The 18,081-nt window shown below is 35.9% G+C and overlaps 3 protein-coding genes across 6 annotated transcripts; all 3 read right to left on the bottom strand.

Annotated features, from left to right (window-relative positions):
• Positions 1-1,209, bottom strand: LOC128182116 (uncharacterized). Its single transcript, XM_052850731.1, has one exon. The coding sequence runs from the start codon at positions 1,207-1,209 to the stop codon at positions 1-3; it is 1,209 nt and encodes a 402-aa protein (XP_052706691.1).
• Positions 1,210-1,437: 228 nt separating this feature from the next.
• On the bottom strand, positions 1,438-4,025 carry LOC128179628 (uncharacterized). Its single transcript, XM_052847133.1, has one exon. The coding sequence runs from the start codon at positions 3,813-3,815 to the stop codon at positions 2,082-2,084; it is 1,734 nt and encodes a 577-aa protein (XP_052703093.1). The 5' UTR covers positions 3,816-4,025; the 3' UTR covers positions 1,438-2,081.
• A 183-nt stretch (positions 4,026-4,208) lies between these two features.
• On the bottom strand, positions 4,209-16,652 carry LOC128179627 (poly(U)-binding-splicing factor PUF60-like). 4 transcript variants are annotated; one of them, XM_052847131.1, is made up of 14 exons: positions 16,518-16,598; positions 14,598-14,652; positions 12,353-12,450; positions 11,647-11,846; positions 11,258-11,316; positions 10,714-10,927; positions 9,372-9,499; positions 8,910-8,981; positions 8,697-8,799; positions 8,189-8,320; positions 7,631-7,907; positions 7,137-7,324; positions 5,416-5,605; positions 4,210-4,683 (listed from the first exon to the last, which is right to left on the bottom strand). In XM_052847131.1, exons 5-14 carry the CDS (start codon positions 11,311-11,313, stop codon positions 4,574-4,576), a joined length of 1,470 nt encoding a protein of 489 aa, XP_052703091.1. In that variant the 5' UTR covers positions 11,314-11,316; positions 11,647-11,846; positions 12,353-12,450; positions 14,598-14,652; positions 16,518-16,598; the 3' UTR covers positions 4,210-4,573. The 4 variants fall into 4 exon arrangements, with proteins under 4 accessions (XP_052703088.1, XP_052703091.1, XP_052703089.1 ...); XM_052847128.1 differs by lacking the exon at positions 12,353-12,450 and having other exon boundaries at positions 4,209-4,683; positions 16,518-16,652; XM_052847129.1 differs by having other exon boundaries at positions 12,353-14,652; positions 16,518-16,602.
• Between the last annotated feature and the right edge of the window lie 1,429 nt (positions 16,653-18,081).

The raw sequence follows: 18,081 nt of genomic DNA on the forward strand, positions 1-18,081 counted from the left end.
CTACAGTGGCCTCAACTGAATCCTTTTGGTTCTTGGCACACCATTCCTTGTAGATTCGTATTCTAGCATCATACATTTTTCTTGTTGACTGTCTTCGTGAGTTGAAGATAAATGACTTAGCTTTCTCAGAAAATCTATTCTCTGTTCTTTGTTGTTTGAAATTTTCCAAACCGCCAGATGCAGACTTTCTGGACTTGGATGAATGAACTGCCCTCTTCTTTGAGTCAACATGTCTCTTATTATTGGAAGTTCCCTTGGAATGTCGACCAATAGATGTAGTAGGTCTGGAAACCATGACTGTCTTGGTGAAAACGGAGCGATGAGGAGAAGAACACACGACTCCTGTTCCACTTTCCTGAGTACTTTCGGAATTAATATGGGAGGCGGAAATGCATATGCAAACATTCCTGTCCAATCTACAGCTAGCGCATCGCATTCCCATGCCAAGGGGTCTGGAAACGGAGAACAAAACACTGCTAGTTTCCGGTTTTCCCTTGTTGCGAATAAATCTATGTTTGGAGTGGGAAAAACTCGAAAAATCTGCTGAACTATTTCTTGGTTGAGACTCCATTCTGTCATCTTGGGAATTTGTCGCCCTCTGGACAACTGATCCGCTATTACATTCTTTTTCCCTGGAATGTGAGCTGCTTTGAGCTGTATCCCGAGAAGGTGACACCAATGCAGAATCCTCCATGTCATCACGCATAGGGCTGCAGACTTTGTCCCCCCTTGGCGATTGATGTAAGACACTACTGTTGAATTGTCTGTCCTCAGCAAGACTTGCCTGTGTTTGACATTGTCCCTGAAGTGATGAAGTGCATTCTCCACTGCACTGAGTTCCAACAGATTTATATGTGATGACTGTTCTATCACCGTCCATTTCCCCGACACATTGCGATCCTCTAGGTGGGCTCCCCACCCGTAAGTTGATGCATCCGTCCACAAGGTTAGGTCTGCTCTGAAGCTCAGAATAGACGTTCCTGCCAGAACATTCCCTCTCTCTATCCACCAGAGAAGATGTGGGATGAGGAAACTGTCCATTTGAATCAGATGATCCAGTTCGTCCACATGTGGACGCCACTGAGACAGAAGGCAGAACTGAATGGGACGCATCTTGAGTCTGGCAAGAGGTACCAAATCTATACAGGCTGCCATTAAACCAAGGATTCTGAGGAATGTACGTGCTGGGATAAAAGATTCCATAACCATGGTAGAAATTGCCCCAAACAGACTGAGAAAACGGTCCAAACTGGGGTAGACCATACCCTGTTGGAGGTTGAATAGTGCTCCAAGATAAGTTATCTGTTGCGTTGGCTGCAGAATTGACTTGGATTAATTTATTACCAGGCCCAAGTCCATCAGCAGAAACAAAGTTCTCCTTAGTTGATGAACTAATGTCATTCGATCTGCATTTTTGAGAAGCCAATCATCCAGGTACATATAAATGGAAATCTGTTGACTTCTTAGATGTGCACCTATTGCCCCCATTAATTTCGTAAACACTCTTGGGGCTGTTGCTAGACCGAAGGGCATTGACCTGAATTGATAATGGATATTGTCTATGCAAAACCTGAGGTATTTCCTGTCTTCTGGATAAATTGGAACATGTAGATATGCATCCTTTAGATCTATTGATGCCACCCAGTCTCCTACATTCAGAGCCTGTATTACTGACCTTAGAGACTCCATCTTGAAATGTTGATTTTGGAGAAATATATTTAACGGTTTCAAATTGAGAATCGGACGGTAACCTCCGTCTCGTTTTGGAACAACAAAAAAGGTGCTGTAAAACCCCTGACCTTCCTGGGCCTTGGGAACAATCTCTATGGCATGCTTTTCTAATAAACTTTCTATTTCTTCTAAAATACATTGTCTTTGGACGACATCTTGTACATTTGTTATTCTTACTCCTGTATTTGGAGGGTGTTTTATGAACACAAGTTTGAGTCCTTCCTGGACTATTTTTAAAATCCAATCGTCGGATGTAATTTTCATCCACTCCCTGTGGTACGAAATGATCCGACAGCCTACTTTGGCTGATTTCTGCAACTTGAGTCGAGTCTCTAATTGATCCGTCAAAATTACTTTGGGGGACGAAACCCCAAACGATCTTGTGCAGAGCCACGAGTTTGACCTCTGAAGGAACCTCTTGAATTGAAATTTCGTCCTCTTCCTATAGTAGTCTTTTGATTCTTTTCTGCAGCAAACTTTCCCTTCTTTGCAAAGGATGACTGCTGTTCTTTCGGTTCCGAGGTGCCCACTGAATCATCTCTCTTTCTTTTCCTTGCAGAACTGAGGGCTGAACCATCTCTCTGCTTTGAACCCCTCAGGTGCTGTGTTTCTTTAGCATCGCGCATACTTTCTGCACTTGCGTGAAGAATATCAAAATACTTCCCACAAAAGAGCTTAGGATTCAGAGTTGTCTGTACAAGGAGTTTGTTTTCAGTTGCTTTGTTTTTAAAAGCCAAATCCTCAATGTGAATGGCTCTGCGGGCTGCAACTGCACCCACTAACATGCGGGAAGTAACATCAGCCATTGACTTGAACACCTGCATGAGTGCTTGTAGGGCCTCTGTCTTGTCCTCATCAGATACAACGTTATCAACGTAGGACGTAATTAGAGAGGCATATGTCAACTCTCTTAGAAGAAGTCGAGATCCTTGATCTATCTTCCATAACTCGTTGTTGCGTGAATGCAACATAGGGTTGCAGAAACGGTAAGAATTTTTGTTTCCTTTTCTCCCTGTTGTAAAACTGTTGTCCTCAATGTTGTCATCAAGGCGCGGCGTTGTGCAGTACTTGTCAAAGTCGGAAGAAGCGACTCGGTATTTTTCATCATCTGATGCTTTATAAGTCCGAATCGCACCTTTTCGCTGGAATTCTTCATCAACATCTGTTAATGTGTTTAAAATGTACCCATCCATAGGCAAAGACTGTTGTGGGGTAGATGATTTTGTCCCAATCAAACGATTTGACATGTATGATTTGAAGTCTCGGCTCTGAGTTTCAGAGGCATCAACTGAGTTGATGTTCAGTTCTGTAGACACTTTTTTAACAAAATTTTTCCAGTCTACCATGCATGAACCATTAGAGTCTGTGTCATGCGTATGTACTGAACCCAAGACAGAGTTATCAAACTCTGAACGATTATCCTCGTGAACATCTATAACATCATCAAGTGAATTGCTTATGACTTGATCAGTTTCACCTCTGTGGCTTACCAGATCATCGTCATCCGATTCTCTGGAGCGTTGATCATCTGACGGTCGAAATCTATCGAACCTGTTACACGCCCTGTCTGAACGAACATCAGACGTAATAGCAATAGTCGGTTGTTTATTTGAATCCTGGACCAACTCTTTAATTCTAGCGTCAATCAACCTTTTCATGCAATTCTCTTGATATTGCTGCCATTGGGCTTCGAAATTCCCCAACACGAAAGGCGGAAAATTACCTACTTGAGGTGGGACTGAACCCTGCGTCAAGTCGCCGCCATTTTGACTCATTTCTGTCGGAGAAAGAATTTCTGATGCAGCTACGTTTCCCGCAGAGGAAACTTGACTATCAGAACGATTGCCACTATTCCCCACAGAGGGAACTTCTGGATTTGGCAATGTAGCTGACTTTCTCCCCGCTTCAGATTTCTTTCGCTCGATCATCTTTCTGATCAACGTCCGTTTTTCCTCTGACCACTTACTGCAAACTTCGCATGGAAATGCTTCGTTGCAAACTCTGTGTCTATAGCACTCTGCGTGGTCATCCAAAACGGTCATTTCTCTATTACATTTTACGCAAATTTTAAATGAATCAGACATTTTAAGACCGCAGGCTTAAGAAATTTTAATCGAAGAAAAACACGCGGCTTTTCTTCTCGAATGCCCGAACAAAACTGAAACGGAAGTATGCTTGTGCATTATGGGTAAACACTAGATGATACCACAGGGGTGGTCTCAAAAGTTCAGGCATGATCGTAGGCAGCTCGGGGAAAATGCAAAAAGTTGATGCAGGTAAGTATAGATATTGATGTAAACTATGAAAATAACAAAGTAAATCCACTGGTTCCTAGTACTTTGCTATAACTGAGTTTTACTGTAATGGAGTTGTTAGTAAATGATTTAACAAGTTGTCGGACAAATAGACATAAGATGAAAAGCATTTAAAAAAAAAAACAATCTTAAAATCTTTTAGAACTCAAGATACTGATGAAAGATAAGACAATAGTTTTTTACATCTTTATTAGATACAGAACAATTTCTTTAGTTCCGCTGTACATAGGGCCAGCACAAGCTGCCATACATCTGGATGTAACAATCTCTAACAATCATGTCAACATAGCGAAGTGATGTACAATAATAAATGAAAAAACATGGTTGTGTTGATACAAAAGATTATTTTGTACAAATTCGGCTGAAAAAAAACCCTTCAATCAACAACAATAGTCAAGGATTCGTCATTAGATGCACACCTCCAGTTTAACCTTCTCATGGTAACAAATGTTTGTATAAGATCTCACTAGTCTTGTGTATAAGTTCTCATTAGTCTTGTCAATTCAGACAACCGCAACACGTTTTTTTCATCCTGATAAATCGTTCGCATTGAACATGTCCTCGTCGTACTTTTCTGCAGTGACAATTCGACCAGCAAAGTATCTTCCATTGAGGGCAGCACAAGCCTTTTCCACCTCTACAAAACATAAGAATAGCATGAGAAGTATTCATTTCTCCAAATGCTGTAGAATCACATTAAGTAGGACTACATAAGCTATAGAGAATTGATAGCTTAACTTGACCATGAAAAGCCAACTTTTAAAGCTGCTTGTGTACATAATGTGTATGATCTAAAGCTTATGGAGCTGCAGACAATTCATCTTAAGAGAGTAACTCAGCGAATGACGTGTGAAGTGCATAGAGAAAAATTGTGCTGATAAGCAAGTTTAACAGACTTGAGGCCAACAGTTTCTTCAGGAACAGTTAACATAAAAAAATAATGATACGCTAAAAAAGTTTACACTATATAAATAGTGCCTGATTGGGAGGGTAACTGTTGAAATTGACACCCCAAGCAAAGCACTGTCAACCGACGCGAAGCGAAGGTTTTTGAGAGGCGTCAATTTCATCAGTTACCCTCCCAAACAGGTACTATTTATTTTATTATACTGAATGTCTTATTTTTAAAGAAAAATTTACTGCTTTTACATAGAAATGAAGTGAATTCTATGGCGAACCGTACGCGCATAATTTACGCGCATGTAACAATTCGTTGTGTTACCCATTGCCAAGTGTGTTGCTAACGCTGAGGGTAATAGAATGGATTATCAACTGTGTCTAAACCAATCAGATTTCAGTATTTAAAATGAAAGTATAATAAAACAAAATACTATATTATATTGCTAACATGATACACAACAAAACTTACCTGATTGAGCAGTGAACTCTACGAATATTTTGACAATAATCTCTGCGTCTTCCTCCTCGCTCTGTTTCTCCTGATATATGATGACACGATTAACATTTCCGTATTTTCCACATTCGTCCGTGACCTCATTCTCAAGTTCACTGTCCAAGTCCTCTGGTCCCACCATGTTTCTCAGAACCATCACTTTACACTGTAAAATAATACAGATCATTAAGTCCTATCACCTAAACTTTCCACCTAATATCAATTAAATTTATATTAAATATACCGAACACATATTATAATATCATGTATGATAAGTGTGCCTCTTCATATACGCATATGAATGGCATTTAGTGATGTACCGTAATCCGGTGAATATAATACGCACTTTTTTCCAACCATTTTTTACCGTGAGAAAGGGGTGCGTATTATGCATCCCTATAGGATTTGGACATATTTTTCCTAGGTGAAGCACGGGATATCGTACTACAGTATTACCTATGCTGTTCACAGAAAAGACCGATACCCTGCTATACATCGTAACATTACTTCATTGCCACATATATATTATTATTTAACCCTTAGGAAATCATTATTATAGAATGTAATTAAAGAAAATGTATACTTAAAGTCTGTTAATAAATAAACTGTTTTAAAATGGCCTTTAAAAATTAATTTGAACTGTCTATTCTTTATCTCCGTGTACGCCGCCATTACTGCTGTTATTAATAGAATGCGGGCTTGGGTGGCCACGTGCTCTTTGAAAACAGCTTTCACGTCATGTGGCTCATTTTTAACCATTTTCATGTAATGCTAATTGATTTATTGCAAATAATTATGACTATAAATAATTCTATAACCTATTCCGGTAATTGAAGCCATTGTTGTGCTCCCCTACCACTAACGCTTGACACCTTGGGTATCTCTGTCACTCCCCTTAGGCTATAAGTGTACTATACACAACACAACTATTTGTGCACATATTTTATTATGTTCCAGGCCTCTAATTGATCACTTTGATCGGAATTATTTAAGAATTTAATTAGGTCCGTAATCTTCATACCTGTACACCGTCCGTTTTTCACTACACAATTATATAACCCTTGTTAAAAGTAGTGGATTTTATTTCCGGTAGAATATTTAATACTAGGTCTATTTAAAACATGATTATGAAATAAAGATATTACCGCGATGTATTAGTTATAATAAATCAGTATCTAAAAAAATATTGTTTTTTTCTTATTTCCGGTAGCGTATTCCCGCGGTGAAGTTGAGCGTGCATACAAAGTTGATACTCGGGATACCGTTTGGTCAATTTTTTTGATGCGTATTATACATCCCAACAAGCTTTTTTCCACCACTTTCAGACCCAAAGTGGGGGGTGCGTATTGTACACTACTGCGTATTATATTCACCGGATTACGGGTATTTGATCGATACAGTATTATTGGGTATTTGAGATATCAACGACCTTTCACAATACAGTTAAACTTCGATATCTCAAACACTGATATCTCTAATACAATGGATATGTCTAAGTGATTTGTAAGTCCCAACCACTTATTTTTTTAAGTATTTTACCCTCGATATCTCGAATACTCAGATATATCGAACTATTTAAACAGTCCAATCTAGTTCGAGATAACGAAGTTTGACTGTATACATTTTAGTACACCAATATCTCAAAATTCCATGTATAAGTTTGAGCGAGTTTATAAGACATGTCAATTAAAACAGACCTCCGTTTTCCTCATGAGTTTCTGCATCACCATGTGGCGCGCGTTGGTGCCGCTGATCTTCATGTTCTCCTGTTGGTCCAGTGTCTGCGTGGAGTCTTCATCCGCCTTCTTCTTCTTATCTTCCTCTTCCTTCTTCAGCTCCTTCTCCTTGTCCTGAGGAGGTAGGGGAATCATAGCCGGCATGGCAACTGCAAAAGAATGAGATACTAAATATAAGTTTGACAATCATCCATCTTAACACTCTTTACAGTAACTGAATAAAATACAGCCCTGTGTATAACACTTGCAGAGAGAAAGCACGTGGTCCATGAGTCTTAATGGTCACCTGATTATAACACAACCATTTGAAGAATGTGCGATGTTTACAATTTTGGAAAAAAGCAACGTGCTGATACTCTCTTTTAAAATTAACTAAAGAAGGGTGGCTGTCAATGTCACATAATTATAAAGGCTTATGATTACAAATGTGTGGGTTAAAAAAAAACCTGTCATACCTGGTATAGAAGTTGGGACAGGTACAGGAGCAACAACACCCAGCCCTGTAGGGGCCACGACAGCTGTGGGGACGATTCCAGGGACTCCTTCCACCGCGGGTGGCATCACCATCCCCAGTGCAGTGGTGGTTACAATGCCTGCTGAACCAAGCTGTGGCACCACCACAGACACAGGTGGGACAGGTACAGGGGCCACCACACCTGGTGGGGGGACAGGTGAGCTGGACAGGGACGGACTGTTCCCAAGACTCATGGGCTTAGCAACTCCTGGGGGAGCCTGCAATGTACCATTCATTATTAGGATATATGTCATTTACACATATATCATATAAGTTTCAATCATATATTTCTGTTACAACTAGTTAAAATTATGATATACTTTGTTTAAAGCAACTTCATTTCACTTTGAGAGAGAGAGGAAGGAGAGAGAGAGGGAGGAGAGAGAGGGAAGAGAGAATGAGAATTTAATGCCCAGAATATGCTGTTAACATAAACAATTTTGATAAAACTTGGTCAAACAGCTTTTAATTTAACTTGACATGGTGCAAGGTCTCGTACCAGGCTCTTGATTTGTTCCTGGGCGTCCATTGCGGTGATTTTTGCGGTGACTGCTGCTGCCGCTACAGCTGCTGCGGTTGGTAATGTGCCGGGCCCAGCCATCGGTTGCAGGGCATCGGGAGGGGTGATGGCCTAAAAGCAGTAAACAGTGGCCCAAATGATTAAACAATTACATGGTAAAATAATGATTTTAATTCCCAGTACACAACATTCATCATGATGTTTCAGCAATTTCCCTACAATGTTTTACAACTTACAACATATCTTTTTGTGCCCAAAATTCAATTTAATTCTCAGTATATAAATTTTATAACATTTACATGTAAGAATGTTCAACTTGAGACATCACTTGTTGTTATTCATTTTCCCATGCAAAAATTTTTGAATTCTCCCATACATAAAAACATTTGTCATGATGCTTATTTGTAAGAGTACTTTTAAGAGATCACTTGCATTGTTTAGATTTTTCTATCTTTAAAATAAGGAAATTAATGAAATGAATCCTCACCCTTCCGACTCTTAGGTACTGGCCTCCAAGATCAAATAAATTCATGGATGTCACAGCATCCTGGGCCGCTTGCTGGGAATCAAACTCAATGAAACCATATCCCCTAAAAAAAACCGGAGTGACAATTATTTACATGACAAAACAGACATATATTTTTGTGTACAACTCATTTCCATGAAAAATGAAATTCTATAATTGTAAATTACAACATACTTGTGTTTTCCAGGTTTACCAGTTTCTGTGGCCAGTTTACAGTTGACAATTTTTCCAAATGCTTCAAATACACTGAAAATAAAAATACAAAGCAATTTTAGTAACTCATCAAAGAAGAAACAAAGTTTTTAATATTTTCCAATATGACATTGAACAATTACTGTTCATATTTTCAGCACACAGACATAAAATCTATTCACTTGTCTTAAACTCAATATAAAACTTGCAGTATGGTAAAAAAAACCTTGACAAAAAACTGACATTTTGAAATATTATGCATAATAAACTACAGGCATAAATTCTGATCAAGATGAGGAATAAATAAGGATTAATGTTAAAGGCATCCTTGATTTCATAGTGATAGTATTCACTGGTTTAGTGTTTTTCAGTTTCTTATCTATTTTTCACTTGCGAAATGGTTTTTAAAAAGTTTTTCTTTTCCCACCACTTTAACTCATTTACCTCTGAATATCGTTCTCTGTAAGATCGTGATGTATCGAGGCTATGTAGATTCTGTTGTGGTTCTTGGCTTCCGTCGCCAACTGTTCAATGATTGGCTGAGCTTGAGGCATGTTACTGGGTCGCCCAACCTAGCAAATGGAAAAACATACGTAATCAAAGATTTTTTGTTAAAAATCCACCTTAATAAATAGTCAATTTGTGCTTTCAACAAAATGTCTGAGATTTTTTTCCCCTGGATTTTCCCCTCTTACATGTCATGTGATTCTTTCCATACACAACTTGCTATATATATAATATATATTAAGATATGTCCGTTCATGTAATTATTTTCACTGGTACCAAACAAATGTTATGTCAAGCACCGTTAGGGTTCTAGTAATGTTCAATAAATTCATGGTCAATATAAAAGTAGAAGAACATTCCTTGAAAATGAAAACTGTTGGCAATTACATCTACCGGTACATGTACATTATAGGGAACACGACATATACATGTAAAAAGTTGTTTTTCTTGGAATTTTTCAAAACAGGTTCATCCATTGCACTTCTATCAAAAAAACATTTGTTCTTCAAGAATTGTTTGGTGCAGTCATTCAATCCTACCAAAATAATAATTTTGGGGCTATATTTTCTTTTCTGCTTCCATATACAGTGGAGCCTCAGATATCCGGACGCTTTCGTTCCTAAGTCTAATCGTCCGGATAGGTGAAGCGTCCGGATATCTGAAATGTGTCTATTGTAAGCAGTTGTCATGAATGATAATGTATTTGTATACAATGGCTCCCAGTGTTGATACTAGGTTGTTTTGCCTTTGATACCATATAGCAACATATGCTAGAGTTGTCTGTTGAGATGAAAGTTTTTAGATATTAAGAACTCTGCATTATTTGATTAATTTGTCATAAAAGAAATATTAACCGGACAATAATGATAACCGAATCTAGCTAAATTCTCTGTGTCCAAGTGTGATGTGTGTGTGATACACTGTTGTTAGCAATTTTCCAATTTTTGAAAGTGATTTGGGAAGTCAGTGTGTTTCTACAAGCTACTCATGAGGGACTAGCAAGCAAAAAATGTGTGAAACTTAATTGACAGGGGTAATCTTTTGTACTGATTAGGGTATCATCAATTTTTACAGTCCGGTTAAATGAAGCAAGATTGGTAGTCCCGTGTTTTGTGGTAAAAACAGACCGTCCGGATCCGGAACTCAGAATTCCGGATAAATGAGACAAAATAACGTATAAAAAATATGTTCCCAAATAAAATTGTCCGTAAACTGAAGCGCCTGGTTATCTGGCATCCGGATATCTGAGGCCCCACTGTATATGGACAATGTGACCTACCTTGATGTTTCTGCCACCAATCATGACACTGTTCATCTGCTCCAGAGCGAGCTGTGCGGCCTCGGGGATCTCGTACTCAATGAAGGCAAAGCCCTTGTGTTTATTGGTGACCGGGTCCCATGAAAGGTTGACACTCTTAATTGGACCGAAGGGAATAAAGGCCTGCTTTATTGTGTCCTCCTTAATCTCAAAGTTTATACTTCCAACGTATATCCTGTAGCAAAAATTTAAAAATTCTGAATATTCAAAACTCAAATTTTTTTTAGATGCTTCCAAATTTTTAAACCAGTTAATTTTGATACAATATTTTACTTAAATTTTTTTCACTTAACAAGAAGTTGACAATCTGATTAATACATGTGCTCTTACAGTTGAGCTTTTCTTAAAACAATTTTGATCTCCATGTTAAAAATATTTCACCTTACACCAAACAAGAAGTCTAGAAATCTTGAAAAGAATAAGATTCATTGCAAGCTTCTGTTTTAACCCATCTCTCCAGCTCTATGTCTAGGACTCTCAAACTTCATAAGTGAGTTTAATCTACCTGCACATCAAGGCTAGAGCCTGTTGTCTTTGTACCGTTGTCTGGAAATTCTGCATTTGCTACAAGCAAAAAAGAAAAGAGTTTTATTTTAAATCAAAAATTATTTCTCATAATACATTTGTATTTGTCTTGGTTAGTTCTAAGGTTTGTTTTGGCCAAATGGAATATATCATTAAATGGTATCTAGTATTTGAAATCTGTATATCATAAAATCATAAAATCCTTCATAAACTGATAAATGTATATCATAAAATCATAAAATCCTCCATAAACTGAATTTTATCTGACCATTTCATTTGAACATACATTCAGTTTCATCAGTACATACTTTCTCCAGACTGTAACTGCAGTAAAGAGAATTAAGAAATTATTAATTCATAAGGACTTACCTGTTGCTGATGGGCTATAGTCTGTTTAACAAGAACACTTTTGATGCTCTGCTCAAAGGCGTATTTCTTTGCCTTCTGTACAAGCTCGTGCTGAGTGGACGACAGCTTTGGGAGAGTAAATGGTTTCTGGTCTCTCTTTGCCCCTGGCCCTTCCAGAAGGGATCCAACCTGATCCGCTTGAGGGATATACACTCCATTTTCTGTAAGATGAAGACAAGAAGTGAGCACTTAAACACAAAAATATGCAGTGATGGAGAAAATAAATTGTCCAAAACTTTTTTTTGCAAGTGGATTTTTTTAGGGGAGGGGGCGTCTCCATCACAATAATAAATAGTCTGAGAATATTTTCAAATTATCTACCCGTACTTTGTCTTACCCCATACTTGCTCATCCATTGATTAACAAGCATTATTTTGTTGTAACCCCTGTCCTTACCCCTTCAAACCCACTTACTTGAAATATACAAGCAGATTTTTCACTATATGTCGTGCCATGTACAAATCATCATATGGACAAGTCAATTGCATTAAAAAAAATACTTTTAGTCAAAGCAACAATGGAAAGAAAAAGTAATCTGAGAGCAATGGACATGTACATGTAGTTTTTGTGTGCAGTTAAATGGTTGTACATGTTCATTTGTCGCAGGGCAATCTTATGGACAGGATAAATTCTCTCAGCAGAATACTTTTCTGTAAACATTCTTTACCGCTACGCTCCAGTGGATGTCTGATTCATGTTGTCATGGCAACACAGCATCATGATATTTTGGTCGCCACATGAAAAGGGGGTCAACCTCATATTTTCCTTTTTACATGAAAAACACAGAAGGAAAGAAAACATCCATGTGTGAGTGTTCATCAGGCAACAATTTCAATTTCTCATAACAAAATGTGATTATTCTTTTTTTCAAAATAGCATCCCTATCTGTCCTAAAAGTTAATTTGAAAAAAAAAATACTATTGCAAACTTTGCATAAAAGAGGAAATGTTTGCTAATAAAACAAAAGCAGTCCCAAAAGATATACAATAAAATGTTTTCCTCTTATTAATTTGTTTTGTGTCATTTAATTCTTTTTTATTAATTAATACTCACCTCTAAAATAAGTATAATCTGAATAGATTATGATAATGTGCTCAATAAAAGCAAAATGGTTGGCAATAGATTATTAATTTAAAAAAGATTAACCGTCAAAAAATGTGCAATTGAAGGCATGAAAAATTTTGTATGTAATTTAATTTCACTTAATAGACACAAAACAAATTATGAAAGTTTGCAAATCAATCAGTCCTAAGCTTTGGTGTGACTTTCTCATGGATGGTCTGCGTTAGAGAACTTGAGCATATTTTCTTTGTGCTTTTAATCTCGCAGAGATCGCCTGTTCTGATCTGAAATGCTTAAAAAATACAGAGATTTCTGAAATGTAAATTGCCATACACTGGTTATGTATAAAATGAGAGTTTTTTAAACATAATTTTCAAGCTACTTCCATATTAGTAGATATAAATAAATAAGAACTCTTGTTTTTCTTTCTTGTCTGGATCAGTTCTGCAAATACAAACAAGAGAGGTTACATGCACACACTCACTCACGCCTTCATTCAATACCCTAGATACTACAGTCAAAAAATATACAGCATTTCCACAAACGTCTATTTAATGTGAAAATATAGAATATTTTTCCTAGCTATATTCTCTGCATGCTTCATTTAAAGAATCTATCATAAAAAAAAATTTGAAATCCATGTACGAAAAAAAAATAAACCTCAATGGGTTTAACAGTCATATACATGTAGTTTTAGTACTGATCATGACACTGAAACTGCGCGAAATATCTCTACAAGATATTGTGAAGACAGTGTGGCCGGATATCCATGTCGGCATTTCTGCAAAGTGTTTGCTTCCCTCCTTGTGAAACTTGTTTGTTAGCCGATGGCTGAAAGTACAGAGAGAAGAGGGAAAAAGAATAAATCTCTGTCCATGACACTCATTTCTAAATTGTACAGAAACTGTTCCAAGAATCGTTACATTTTTCAGTCAACAATTTTTTTTTTTCAGCTGGACAATAAACATTCTTCCTGAAACCAGCTACTCAGTTTTAATGAGTATCTCAACCAAAAAAAAAAATTACGAATGAAAAAAAGCCTTGTTTTATTTTTGTTGATTTGATAATATTCATCATCCTGGTCTTTATAAAAGCAAAAATACTTTTTGAATATTCGGGGGCAAAAAGTTTTTTTTGTTTGGAAATAAAAAAACAATATCCCGATGTTGGCGAAAGACTCATTGCTCGGCTGTTATTGCAACAGATCTGGACAGTGAGGGTTTCCGTTGTAGCCGGTTTTCATTAGTCTTCAACCGATTTCCAGCTTTCCTTTTCCAAATGCTCAGCCTATATTACTCATAAAATACAAAAAAGAGAGTGTCCTTCAATTCATGGTTGTACTGCAGAGCTAACAAGGTGATATCTCTCTTGCATTCCCTTTTTTCTCTCACATTAAGCAAATACATTCATATTACTGATACCATCAATTGCTTTTTGACATTCTTTAGAAAAATTTCACGTTGAAATTATTTTTCAAATTCAAAATTTCTTGGGTGAGGAAAAAAGTGTATTTGCTGTACAAAAAATGATGCCTTTCAATCTATAAAATAACCACTTTCATTCTTTATACATGAAATGTCCCACACTCTTGAACCATTTCCCTTGTGCATTGTACAGTTTTTTAATATATTAACGCAATAAACAATAGAATCACAAAAAGACTGCCAAATATGCTGCAGTCACTACCTCCAAAACCTCTAGGTAGTATAAAACGCATGGAAATTTTTTAACTCCACTGATAGATAAGTCATTTTATATACAATGAGTTTTGGTTCTTCTGTAAGTGACATGAAAATATTCATCATATTTTAATGTCACTTTTATGAAGAACCCATCTCTGCCCACCATACCTAACATAAGCTCTTCATCTGTTTTCATTCTTTTTATTTCACTGGGTCCATTATCCTGCAAAAAAATAAAATTAAAAAATTACACATATATCTTAAATCATCTTGAGTTGGCAAATTATGATAAAAAATAATTTTACTACTGGCGTGCGAACAGTTCTCGCCGAGTACCATTTAAAAAAAAAAATCAATAATTACACATATGTCATAAATCGTCTCAGGTTGTCAAATTATAGAGAATTATTTTACTATTGGCGTGCAACCAGTTCTCACCGAGTACCATTTCTCGCCAGTGCATTGTTATGTCATTTTTCGTAAATGATTTTAAGTGTTAATAAAATGATGTACAATCGTTTGACCAGTTCCGAATTTTGACCAGTTCCGAATAGTTCAGAAGTTAAATAGCAAAAAATTAATGAAATAAAACATGGAGGAAAAAATCAATACCTTTAATATAAACACGTATTTATGCTTGTTTGAATTCTGCTGTAGTTTCATTTTTTGCGGTCATACATGTATTTGATATCGGTCTTAGATTATTCGACCTACTTTCGCTTTGTAATAAATCCAGGTCATTGCAACGCTAATATGCACATAAAATCGTCTGTCGGTGCCTTAAATTTTCACTTGTAACAAGATTTCTTTTTTTAAATGTAGGTTTAGTATGTGTTCTAACATACCCAAAAGCAAACAGGATAAAAAATAAAATAAAAACGCAAGTGGAAGCAGAATTTTATTGAGCGTCATTTTATGAGTTCCGAATACCCAATTTGTTTCCCTCTGTTTTAGGATTTAATGAAGGGATTGATTAAAACAAATACTTCTGGAATTCATTAAATGTCTTCCTCCGTCTTAGATGAATCATATTCTACCACAATAATGATAAGTGGAGGTGCTGTGACTGTATTGCGACAAGATGTTAGAAACCAGGCTAAATTATTGTTACGGTGATTTTGTCTGTCATTTCAGTGCAAATCAAACTATATTATTAAAAAAATACAAATAACTGAGATGTTTGCATTAAACCTGTTATTCAACAGGTTCAATCAATAGTTTTAGGGCCGAAACTTTTTTATCTGCATTCCATATGTATAGGAACAGTTATGTTATTCGGAACCCATCGGCTTATTCACAACTCGTAAAATGGCTTCCCACGTAATTTGTTAGAATAAAATTTTATTTTAAAAAAATTAAATGCAGTAATATTGCATTTATATCAGCAGGGATATGGTGTATATCGGCCAAAAAATCAGATCTAAAAATAACACCCAGGAACATTTACAGCACCTCCAAATCTGTACCCTATTCGGAACTGGTCAAACGACTGTAACAATGCACTGGCAAGAAATGTTATGCAGTGAGAACTGGTCACAACCCAGTAGGTTTGGTAATTCGTAGGTTTCACTCTAAATTAAAAAAAAAAAGTTTGCTAAAACTAAGGGTTTTTAATTTAATGTGTAAATAATAGTTCTGGTGCAGCATATGGCTATTTTAGACTACTAATTCAAAATGTCAAATATATTTTTTCTTCTCTATTTTGCTACATTAGGGTATTTTACCCGGTATATTATATAAACGACGAATTCCGTTATACCGGGTCCATTGGTGTACCAGAATATCCGAGGACAGACACTTCTAAATTCTATCTATTGGACTCATACCGAATTGGACCACATTTAGCTTTATTCTTTAATACTGAATTACAAATGTAGACAATAATTCGTATATTTTACTTTCACCAAGATAAAACATTTCTCAAAAATATGAAAACATGATTGGAAAACGTTTTTTGTTAAGATATGTAAAAATAGAAGCATTCCATCAACGACCACAACAGGGTTTTACACCAAATGTAATTGTTAGACAATGTGTAAATTGAAAAAAGGTTTATTCTTATTGAAAATAAACATCTAAAAAGTTTACCAGCATCGTGTCGCCATTCATTTGTTGTGGAAAAGGTAGAGTTGGTGGTAGGACGGCCATTTTCTCGAGTTTATCTCGCACAATCTCACGTGACTATGAACATTTCTCGAGACTTCTGATAGTCGAGTTGAATCGAATCCGGAAGGTTTCGCCCCCTTCCTATATTTCGCCCCGGGTGGATTATTATCAATTGTGATGAAATTATGTGTAAGGAATTGTATTATATACTTCTTATTTTCGTTCTATCATTTTTGTTTTGAATTTGATATGTATTTTTATTGCATAAAACACAATTCTTTTGTATCAGAGACATTAATAAATGTTATTTATGTCTGTGGTATTCTATATCATTTTCGTGTTCTGTAAAGTTACATATATTGTATTTGTAATTTAAAATAACATAAAAGAACCTAGCTAATTATCTTCCAAAAAAAATTCACAAAATACTTTATATTTGGACTAATACATAATTCAATATACACTTACAAATGCCTTCAGTCTATTTAGATTTTGAGCAATTATAAACTCAGTAACATCATAATTTACCCTTTTTTGGTAAATATATATTAATAGTTTTACGATTTGTTCTTTAAAAGTTTTGGAAAACAAGTTAAATATATCAAGATATATATAATCACACAATTAAGAAAAAAAATACAATATTAAATTGATAATAAGATTATTTTAAAGTTTGGTCATATCCCGTCGGGCTTTTTTTTTGTCTTTTTATGTTTTTTTCTCTTTCCAGTTGTTTTCCCTATGAATGATATGTGCAAGCTATGCACCTAAACAAGTTCGTGTACATATTTTAAGCCTTTCGGTGACTGCGTAGAGACATGTAAAACCTTTCCGTTTCGGATCAGGATGACAATCTGATTAAAATAAGATCTTTGATCCGCTCCGACAAATTCGACATGTGTAGCAACATCAAATTTGTCGGAGCTGATCAAAGATCTTATTTTAATCAGATTGGATGACTTAGAACTGGTTGTGATTTTGACAAATTTGTTATTTGTGCAACGATACTGCGATGTTTTAAATTGTAGTGCATAATGTATTGTAAAGTTAATAAAAAATAAAAATGGTCTTTTGTTATATTTTTTGAACTTCCATTTCAATACATGAATAATTGGATAATTACAACTTTAACAAAGTTTTTGTTAATCATGATTTAATTACATCTACTGAACTGTATATATAAATGTACGTCGTTATAAGAAACACGTCTTTTGTTATATTTTTTGAACTTACATTCGTCCTTACAACTTCTTTCAACTTCAACTTCAACAGGCGTTATCAAAAATTATTACAAACATTTCTAATAAATATCTTTTAATGTAGAACTCCTCCTATTTTTGCGTTTCGTCGGAAAAACGATTTAATTGCGATCGATACGTAGAGCATTATTTTGGAGAATCCCAGTACAGAGACTATTGGTAAAATTGTGCTGTCATGATATTAAAAGACTCCGTTTCTTCCATTTATATACTGGTCAAAATTTCTAATGCCCCACTCTTAATATTCTAAATCTTAAAGAATTTCAACACCAGTTTTTAAGTCGTTG

Source organism: Crassostrea angulata, chromosome 4, assembly GCF_025612915.1.
Source record: "Crassostrea angulata isolate pt1a10 chromosome 4, ASM2561291v2, whole genome shotgun sequence".
NCBI lineage: Eukaryota > Metazoa > Mollusca > Bivalvia > Ostreida > Ostreidae > Magallana > Magallana angulata.

Coding starts and splice junctions, on each gene's coding strand:
- LOC128182116 (XM_052850731.1), bottom strand. CDS start 1,209: ATGGTTATGGAATCTTTTATCCCAGCACGTACATTCCTCAGAATCCTT.
- LOC128179628 (XM_052847133.1), bottom strand. CDS start 3,815: ATGTCTGATTCATTTAAAATTTGCGTAAAATGTAATAGAGAAATGACC.
- LOC128179627 (XM_052847128.1), bottom strand. CDS start 16,577: ATGGCCGTCCTACCACCAACTCTACCTTTTCCACAACAAATGAATGGC. Junction 11,317..11,646: donor CTATAGCCCATCAGCAACAG/GTAAGTCCTTAT, acceptor TTTTGCTTGTAG/CAAATGCAGAATTTCCAGAC. Junction 8,982..9,371: donor ACAGAGAACGATATTCAGAG/GTAAATGAGTTA, acceptor TTTTATTTTCAG/TGTATTTGAAGCATTTGGAA.